A 10,999-nucleotide genomic window follows, 5' to 3' on the forward strand; every position below is an offset into this window, starting at 1 on the left:
TTCTTGAAACATAATTGATATACATATAACATTGTATTAGTTTAAGATGTACAGCATAATGATTTGATATATATATATATATATATATATATATATATATATATATATATATTGCAAAATAATTACCACAATAAGTTTGGTTAACATTCATCACCTCACATAATTAAAATTTTTCCCTGCGATGAGAGCTTTTAAGATTTACTCTATGGACTTCCCAATACACAATACAATATTGTTAACTATCGCCATCATGTTGTACATTACATCCTCAGCACTTATAACTAAGTTTGTACTTTTTGACCACCTTCATCCAATTTCCCCACTTCCCACTCCTCACTTTTGGCAACCACCAATCTGTTCTCTGAATCTATAGGTTATTTTAGTTTGATCTGATTTATTTTATTGTATGAGTAAAACAGGTAGCAAGATCATCAACATTTGAATCAGAATCAAATACTAAATGCCTGAAAAAAAGAGAAGGAACAGAACAGTCACATATGAGAATATTATGATTACAAAATGTGATCAGATTGTTTGGCAGGCCTGTCCTAGGTAGATCTGGATGGAAACATAGCTGGGATCCTGACAGGTTAATATGACAAAGAAAGAAAAAGCCAACAGTACTATGGGTTCATAGAAGGTTCATAATATATATAGCCAACAGTGCCTAATCTCAAAAATGAGGGAAATTGAGGACATGAGGAAGTGGAGATACAGTAGAACAGTTGTAGGATCAATCAATTAGAGCTTCTAGTTGAATTAATAATTATTAGAATCTGGTTAATAGAAGTTATGATTTAGAAAAATAGGAGGCTTTTGGTAGATGCAGTTATTTAGTTATAATAATATTTAGTATGATCATGGCTAACGTACTGGAAGGATGCCATTTAAGGAGAAGGACTGAACAACCAATATATTAGATCATTTTGTGGATATTAAAATCCTCAATAATAATGATAGCTAAGATCTGAGGCCCAAACTTCAAAGCCTGGGATATTTTCCAGAGGAGAATTGAAAACAGCCTGGAGTTATCAAAATGAAGTCAGAGGAGACCTATCACACTTCCGGACCTAAGGATGTGGGAGTGGGCAGAGCCATGTGAGTGAGCGAACCAGTTCTAAGGAGAAAGTGAGCAGAGCTTTCAGGGAAGGTACGAGTGATGAAGGAAGTATGCTGAGGAAGGGCTTGAGTTTCAGAGTGTACAGTAAAATCATTAATGAGAGGTACAAAATGGGGTTGGGTTGGGGGATACACAGAACTGCAAAGTAATCAGTGTTCAATGAAATGAGGCCTGAGAGTCTTGAGCTTATTGTGGTGACTTGATACAATGGGGTAAAAGGCATAGTGGGAATCGCCTAAGCAAATTATGTTGTTAATGGTCCCCTGTGGGGTTTATTTTTCAAATTGATGCTGTAATCACATAAAAATTAAATTGTTATTATGGAGAATGAGAAAATATGTCAGTGTTGGGAGAGAATTTAATTGCATTGATATTACAAATTATATTCACATGCTCATGAATCACTAATTAATTTATTTATTAATGAATTACCAATTGAAAAATGGAAACCACCTACAGGTTTCCAACTAAGAATTGAAATTTACTACATTCAATTTATCTAAGATCCAGATAAGAGCAATAACCTTAATAAATCTTTATTATGCAATCCTTAAACTCATTTAAAACTTGATTATGTTAAATCTAAGTAATCCTGCCATTAAGTGACTTCATTAATGACTTCATTAATAAGCTCAATTGAATTATTCATTAACTGATATATTTCAAGCTTTGGTGATAATTTTTAATTCTTTTTAGAATCAAAGATTTTTAAATGGCCCAGCAAGTGTAGCTCAGTTATTGAGTATCATCCCATGCACCAAGACCAGTTTCATTCCTGGTCAGGACACATACTCAGATTACAGGCTCAATCCCCCATTTGGGGCATGCAGAAGGCAGCTGGTGGATGTTTCTCTCTTATCAATGTTTCTATCCCTCTCTCCCTCTCTGAGACTTCCTCTTTCTCTCAAATTTCATTTTAAAACATATTTTAAAAGATTTTTAAATGTATGGGCTTATTTTATCCAATTACAATAAACCCAAAAAGAGGGCTCATAATGTGAATTGAGTCATCTCATACAAAAGACGGCTTAGCAATAACAGTGAAAAATGCTAATATCTCAAAGAATGTGTTCCCTGTGGGAATCTCTCTGGAATTAACACGAGAGGAATGGCATTTAATTCTTAGCATATGGTAAAAATGCCATTGTAACAAAGAGAAGAAGCTACTTGTGTCTTCACATCCTCAGCTATGAGCCCATTGCTTGCTCACTAATTACTAGTTCACTTTATAGTGGATTTCTAAATACAGTGTGAAAATTCTACCCAAATAGTTTCCAAAATTCCAAATAATTCTGTTTTATTGCTCTGCTTCAAAGTATTTTGTGGAAGTATTGACATTCATGAAGGTGGGGAAGGGAATCCCAGAAAATACCGTCAAAAATCAAGTTTCTAAAAGGCATGTATGCTTAATCTGAGGGTGGAGGCAACCAGGTACTAAGGATATATTTGAACAGGGAAAGTTTACATTTTCAGATCCCTTTATAAGCCTGCCAAGACTTCCAAAATGGATGCCAGTTCTGCCCTCTATCAGATCTGTTTTACAACATTCCAAGAGTCCTGCTTTCAACCCTTGACCAAGTGACCTGAAACTAATAGCAGATTCATGAGTTAGCTTTTCCAGGAGTTAATGGTATCCTCAGAGGAAAATCAAAGATAAAACAAAGAACACCCCCCCCCCAAAAAAAAAAAAAAACACAAAAAAACAAAAAAAACCCTACCACCTCCAAACTTCCAAAATGCAATGGAATAAACCTTTAAATATAGAATTTCAAAATTGTGATGAGAACAACCTAATATGCCACTTACTAATATAATACCAAGTAAGGTCTCAACTTTCTGACCCTTTGTGTCTATTTCATTATGATGAACATGTCTAAAACATCGACTCTCACTTATGTATCACTTAAGTGATAATTGCTTTCTTTAATTCTAGGAATATGAATCCAGTAAGTAGAATTGTTTAGATATGTTAGTTTAGCTTAGGGAATTTTCTCACCTAAAGCTCCCAAGCTCTCACTAGATGACACTGTTTTACCACCTAGAATACTTCCAATTGCATGTACAACAGATTGTCAGTGCCTTTCCTTCCTTTCTCAGAAAGGAACTGCATTTTTAAGATTTTCATATTGTGTCAACCTTAACGAAAAGTATTAGTCTTGTGTGGTGGAGGGTAAGGGAGATAAGTAGCGGGGGCATCTATAACACTCTCCACAATAAAGATTTAAAAATAATAATAAAAAAAGAAGAAAAATGTTAGTCTTTCACAACCTTAGAAATTTGAACTATAAAGCCTAGTGGATGTTTTTGCTTGGGAGGTATAAAGTCATGTGCCTGTTCTCACATTTTTAAAATTAATATTCTAAGCAATATGCAGTAATAATAGCTAACACATGACCATTTATTATTCACCAAGTACTGTCCTAAGTGCTTTACATGTATTAAACAATATAATCCCCACAAGAAATGCTGAAAAAAGTAATCCAACAGCATATATCTATTAAGTAACAAAGCAGTCTAATTGAGGAGCCTATATGCTGGACCAATAGTATCTGCTACCTATTCAATAACTATTTATAGATCAAGACAACTTACTCCAAATTGATTTTCTCTCAACACAGAGACTAAATTTCAATAATCCATTTATCTACTTATTTGCTTTTAGCATAAGAAACAAATTTAAAATCAGGTTTCACATCAGTGGCCTACGTGTGTTAAGGGAAGAACAGATTGCCTAGATTCAAATTCCAGCTCTATCATTTACTAGGTGATAATTTTAAAAAATTAAAATTAAGAAATAAGTGGTCTTGAATAAGTTATTTAACCTCCTAAAGCTTTAAAATGGGGATTTTTTTTGGGGGGGGGATTTTTATAGTACTGAAACTAAGTAGTTATTATGAGTTTTAAATGAAATAATTGATCAAGTCATGTAGCACAATTCATGAGGTGTGATTATTATGATTTGAAATATAGTTCAAGCATAAAATAATTCTTCCTAGGTCCACCCTCAAGATCAACTGCAAAAGATATGAGTACAGAAAGAACTAATTTGATGATAATGGTGAAATATTTAAACACCATTTAAATGTTTGTGGACATCTATCCATAATGATAAATATAGCTTTAAAGGATTTGAGTTGTAGTATTTCCTTATACATTAACTAGAGACCTGGTGCAAGGGTCCCTAGGCCTGGCCAGAGATCAGGGCCGATCAAGGCCTTCTGGCTAATGGCTGGGGCCTTCCTTTGTTCTGTGCCACCCCCTGGCGGTCAGCACATGTCATAGCAAGTGACTGAACTGGTCTCCTGGTTGAACTACTGTGGAGACAATTTCCATATTAGTTTTCTATATATATAGATTGAACAGATTTATTGAGGTTTATTGTAAGGAAAATTAAATAATTTTATCTGTATATAATCATTGAAGAAATAGGTACTCTTCTTCCTCCAAGACAGGGTAAGGACAACAATGTACCCATAGACTGCCAAGTTCTGTAGATGTTAACTTTTTCTCTAATGCAATCCCTTATCCCTCACCTCTCCCAACAATCTCTTTTCAAGGTACCCTCTAACTCACTAGAACTTTTAAACTCTTTTATAAGGTATATGTATATGTGTATAGTAAATTGCTAAGGCTCCGGGTTCCTTCTGAAACTAGACCCTAGGAACACTAACAGATCAACATTTTACTCTCTAGGCAGAGGTTGGGTGGGGGGCAACTCAAAGAAAAAATAACTAAAGAAAATATTGACATCCCAGTGAATTTTAATGCCTACAATACACTTCAAAGCAGCAAGCAACTCTCCCACCCACCAAATGAAAAGAGCTTCCACTCAGCATTTTATTTACTACCTGAGCAGTCAATCCAGGAAAACCAAGCATAGACGGAAAGCCTATAGCATTGACTATAGAAACCAAGACAAACAAAAATCTGTCATATGTAACTTGAAGGAAACATTTTTTCCAGGAAAAATAAAACCTTATTGTTAACATTAATATCCTTAGGCAGTAACTAGAAAAGATACTTTTGTTCAAGGGAAAAAAAAATCAAACAAATATTTTTAAAAAGTCAAACAATAAAAAAAGCTCCTGGAAGTTAATAAAAACTGTAAACAGAAATTGACATAATGAATCAATTTTAAAAATTGCAGTGCGCTATACAGATCATGTGTCATGTAAATGTACACTTGAAACCTATGTGACTTTATTGACCAATGTCACCCCAATACATTTAATGAAAATAAATAAATAGAAAAAATGGGGAGATAAAGTAGCTCCCACAAAGCAGAGTAGTAATACAGTCCTTAAAATTAGGAGACAAGTGAAAAAAAATGCATAGTACCTACTAGAGATCCAACCTTAAACAACTAAGCTCTATAAAGAAAAGAAAATTAAAACAGAGTTGGCAAAATCATCAATGACATAATTAAAAGTAAATATTCCAAGACTCCAAGCTATGAGTTTCCAGATTGAAACGTCCTGTTACTTACCCAACACAATGGATAAAACATACCAATTTGTGTCATTGTGAAAGTTCAGATCTCGGCAAAGGGAATATCCTATGAACTTACATAGAAGATCCAATGGGTAGCAGTTACTTGCTTTGACATTTATTCATTCATCTGTGCATGCATGCATTTTACAAATGGAATACTTGTCTTATAAGAGCCAGGAACTATACTAGAAGTTGAGGTTTCGCAGTGAATAGACAAATCCCTGATCTACTGACGTTCACATTCCAGTGAGAGGCAATAATTAATAAATTAATAAACAAATGAACATGAGACATGTTACATGGTAAATGCTCGGAAGACAAAATAAAGTTAGGGCTCAAGAATAACTGGGAGTGGTGAAAGGTACTAATGAAATAAGATAGAGAAGGCACAGACATTTGAGCAGAGAGCCAAATGAAGCCAAAGGAAGCAGCTATTTGAATATTTGGGGGAAGAGCTCCAAGTTGAGGGAACTGAGCTTATTAAGACACTGAGGCAAAGGAGCCTATGTGGCTGTATCAGAGTAGGGAGTATGTTGAGAGGCAGGAAATGCAATTGTAACCGTGGCCAGGTACATAATCAAATGGGGTTTCGTATGCAATCAAATGGAAAACAAGAGGATGTGATTAGAAAATGCATCCCAGTTGCGATTTGCCAGATATTTAAGTTAATATTAAGAAGTCTCTAGAAAATATACCTCTTTTCCAAGTGATCATTTTAAAATAATTTTTTCTATAAGTTTCATGTGAGGTCTTTCACTTTATTAATTAACAGGTATAATCTTTACAACTTGGCACATTTGTTTGGACTGATGTAGTATCTAACAATCTGGTACAGTTTTGTCCACAGCTGTGCTCTCCAATATTCATTCATCAGTGTATGCATGCATGCACACATTTTACCCTTGAGAATGTCTGATATTTGAACAGTTCTAAATTATTTTTTATTTAACAAATAAATTTAATGTGTTCAATGAGGGTAAGTTGGCTATCAAAACAGGTTCAATTTTCAGAAAAGATGTTATTTGGAAAAATAACGTATTTACATTTTAACTTTAAGATTGTCGATGTCTTATCTAGTAGTCCATATACTTCTGATATATGGTTACATAACCTAGGAAGCCAATAAAAATGTTTTTAAATTATCTGAATAAAATCTATCTAATGAATTCATGTTTTCTAGAGTATATTCAATAATAATATAAATAATCCTTTATATTGTTACATATTCTGAATAGTTCCATGACCTAAATAATTCTTTATTTTATAAAAAATATTTAGTTCTTTAACAGTGCACACATATAAAAATATAATTTAAAAAAGCACACCTTAGGTAGTATTATTAACCACAATATAATATACTTATCTGACTAAATATCATATGTCTTTCATTGCTTCTATCTAGAAAAAAGAAAAAAATGTTTTCTAAAGTTATCTCTCTAAACAGTTGAAATAAGTTTAACATATGCACAACATTGGTATGTTAATTTTATATTACACTAGAGGCCCGGTGCACAAAATTATTGCATGGGTTGGGTCCCTAGGCCTGGCCGGCGATCAGGATCAATCAGGTTCCCCCGCCTCCCAGCCTCCCTGCCTCCTCCTCAGCCACCACCACTGGTTGCCTGCCATGTTCTGCACCACCCTCTGGTGGTCAGCACAAGTCATAGCGAGCAATTGAACTCCTGATTAACCGGTCAAACTCCCAAGTGGGCAATTTGCATATTAGCCTTTTATTATATAGGATATTTTCCTGAAAGTTGTTTTGTGGAATATCCTATGTCTGACTATTTCTCACTATTAGAAAGGATTGGGGCATCTTAACTGTAATTTGGGAAGAAGGTACCTAGAAAAAAAAAAGATAAGAATCCAGTTGCTTAATTTTTTCAGTTTAATAAAATAATAGTACCTTCTGAGCCCTTTGACTTTAACCTTAGGACTGTTTGAACTCCAATGACCATACTCCGGGACAGCTGAAGAACTTTCATCAGTGCTTTTTATTTTATATTAATCTTTTTCTTTTTCCAAAAGGGCTTGTAGGGCACTTTTTTTTATAATTAAGTTTACCAATACAGCTTCCATAATCATTAACTTATGGTTACTTTGGCAATTTGGGTTTAAAGTAAACAGGTTTGATAGAGTATGGAAAATTCTGCCCCAAAATATCAGTAATTAATATCCTAAAGGTGGCTTTGATACCAGAGAGAAAGAATATGAGTATGCAGTAGGCTGTGACCAAAGGTTTAAATAAAAACAATGAAAGAAAAGGTATGAAAATGTCAAACTGCATGACACATTTGGTTTTATAGCTTAACTTTGTGCTGAATATGCTGGAAAACTTCAATGACTGAGCTATATCTACTACCTAATTAGCTGGATATTTACTTATTTATTCATTTGTGTGTTTATTTGGTGTTAGGAGGTATTTCTGAAAAGAAGGAAAATTAGTAACTGTTAGCTCTAATGCAATCCCTTGCCTTATCATTTTTCTCATAGTGAATTAGGATACTGGAGTCTCTTTAAGGCAAGTTAGAAGTAGATGTATGTATACATAAGACAACGAGAGAATGACAGAGAAAGATATTCAATGAAAAAGATGTGTCATCTCTTAGAAAGTATCTTAACATGATCAGGATTAAAGGATGTAAAGGGAGAAGCATTAATATATTTGGGGTAGAGGAAAACGGTGAAAAAAAAATCTATGATCTGTCGAAGGGTCTATGGCTAGCCGAGATGCTATTTACCTTCAATAAAAACAGCCCTTTAATGAAATATCAACTCAGTGGTTTCTCAGAACCAGGAATATAAAATGCAGGGTATCTGCTTGTGTAAGATTGACAAGGATAAAAGAATACTGGTTTAAAATAGCCCAAGAATTTCTTCTTTGGTCCAAAATACATTAACAGGGACCAGATTTACCCTCCTAGCTGAAACAAACAGACAAAAAAAAAGACAAAATATATAAAATAACAGCTCTCAAGATATTAGGTGTCAGACAACAACAGAAGGCAGCAATCTCTGAGAATTGGGAAACAAACAAGGTAATCCCCATGATGATCACAGCCTTCTGCCTGGATAAAGCTTCCAGTCTGCAGTACAAGAAAAAGAGCCACACGCTCTTCCTGTGTTAAAGAGATTGATCTGGAGGACCAGGGAAGGGAAGGAGGCTAGAGTTTGCAGGGCACCACACTGGAGAAAAGATTGCTGCATATACAGAAGGTCTCCCTGAAGTTGAGAACTTATTAGCACATGTGTGAAAATACTACCCAAAGCCTGGGAAAGAACCCATCACAGAATTAAATAGTGGCCCAAGATCACATAGGCCAGACTGGAAAACCACATAATTGACAGGCATCAGTTAGACTACTAAAAGGGCATTACCTCACTAGTACGTAAGATTAATCTTAGACTAACTGCTGCTCAGGTCCTACTTAACAGATATAAAAATGAAACACAAAAGGATCCAACTGTTTTGCAGTAACTTAACCATCTCCCTCAACAAAGTCCAAAAATGTTAAAATCATAAAAATATTCAGCACTCAAAAAGGCAAATGTACAATGTCAGGCATCAATCAAAAGTAACAAAGTATGGCTCTTCCGTGGATGGTGACTTCAGGTATGCACCGTGGTCCAGTGTTTGGCTTACCTTCGGAGGCTGTCCTACAATACAGCCTCTAAAAAAACTAGGCTGTCCCAAACCCCTGGTAATAGAATTGTTTACCTTTATACCAAGAAGGTTAGGAAAGAACCAAAATCTGCATGTGGTGTGTGCCCAGGCCGACCTCGCAGAGGTCATACTGTGAGACCTAAAGTTCTAATGAGGTCATCTAAAGAGAAAAAGCAGGTCAGCAGGGCCTATGGTGGGTCCACGTGTACTAAATGTGTCCATGACAGGATCAAGCGTGCTTTCCTTATTGAGGAGCAGAAAATCATTGTGAAGGTGTTGAAGGCACAAGCACAGAGTCAGAAAGCTAAATAAATTTAAAAATGAAGCTTTTTTGAGTGATAAAAGCAATTAAAAGTCTCAGAAAAAAAGTAACTAAGTATGTAAAGAAGCAGGAAATTTCTACCCAGAATGAGAGAAATTAGTCAGACAAAGGTTTACCCAGAAATGACATAAATAAAATTAGTAATCAAAAGATTAAAAGTTGTTTTATTTTCAAGAAGCTAGATTTGACATATTAAAGATAGACATGGAAGATACTAACAGGTCTAAATAAATATTTAGGATATGAAAAATAACAATGTCTGAGATTAAAATACACGGCATGAAATAATGAGTAGATCCTGAACAAGTAAACGTTAGTAAGCTCCAAGACAGCAATTAACACTCTCCAAACTGAAACAGAGAGAAAAAATACACAAGCAGAGGCTTTGTTTGCTAAAACAAATTTAAGTTGCCAAATATATGGTAATTTGAAACCCAAAGGGAGGCCAGCAAAGGGAAACTATTTGAATAAATAATGACCAAAATTTCTGAAAAATAGAAACCCACATAACCAAGATATTCAACTCTCCCAAGTACAAGAAAGTTACATAAAGGCACAGTTTAAACAAATGGCTTAACACAGTGATAAAATGAATATATTAAAAAAAAAAACCCCACATAATATGAAAAGGGAAAAAAGCTAATGATGAAAGCAAATCCAGTGGAGCAATATTTTTAAATTACTAAAAGAAAAAAATGAAACTGTCAACTTAGGATTCATTACCAGAATAATTTTTTTCATAAATGAAGGTGAAACACTTTTTTAGACATGCAAAAGCTGAAAGATTACATCCACAGCAGACCCATACAAGAAATTTCAAGAAAAATCCTTTGGGCAAAAGAAAAAAGATATCAGATGAAGATAAGATCTACAAAAAGAATGAAAAAGTTACTCATTTATATTATTTCTATAAAATAATATCACTATGGTTACCAAATCAAGGGGTTTGCAATTTGGAGCGCTCTTTTCAAAAACAAGATGAGGTTGTCACAAGGTAGTTTTATTTACTTGCATCAAATAAAGGAGTCAGGGGATTCATATCAAAAGCTCTGTCTCTGAAGGGAGACTTAGCCATTTCTTATACACACAGTTTGGTCAATTCTATATTGATTTCTTCTTTTGCAGTTGGCCAAACTTATCAGGTTGACTTTCTGTCAAGCTTATCCTATTTAAATGTAGTCTGCAAAATATTGTGCTACATTTTAATATTTAGCAAGAATAACATTTAGTAAGAATGGCCCAGACCCTGAGACCCTTGTCCTATCTAACAATATGGCTTATAGCTTTTTGAATACATAGCAAATATATTTCTTGAAAATGGAAAACTACTTGTCTTAAAACAGTCAATAAAGTATACCTATTTCTCAAAGTTTCTCAGGATCCCCTCTCCAGCAAACCACCT

The 10,999-nt window shown here is 34.4% G+C and overlaps 1 protein-coding gene across 1 annotated transcript; it reads left to right on the plus strand.

The window, feature by feature from the left end:
- The first annotated feature begins 1,036 nt into the window (after positions 1-1,036).
- Positions 1,037-9,613, plus strand: LOC132236119 (large ribosomal subunit protein eL34-like). Its single transcript, XM_059699516.1, has 3 exons — positions 1,037-1,098; positions 3,054-3,066; positions 9,225-9,613. Exons 1-3 carry the CDS (start codon positions 1,037-1,039, stop codon positions 9,585-9,587), a joined length of 438 nt encoding a protein of 145 aa, XP_059555499.1. The 3' UTR covers positions 9,588-9,613.
- The last annotated feature ends 1,386 nt before the right edge of the window (positions 9,614-10,999 follow it).

Source organism: Myotis daubentonii, chromosome 5 (genome assembly GCF_963259705.1).
Source record: "Myotis daubentonii chromosome 5, mMyoDau2.1, whole genome shotgun sequence".
Classification (NCBI taxonomy): Eukaryota; Metazoa; Chordata; class Mammalia; order Chiroptera; family Vespertilionidae; genus Myotis; species Myotis daubentonii.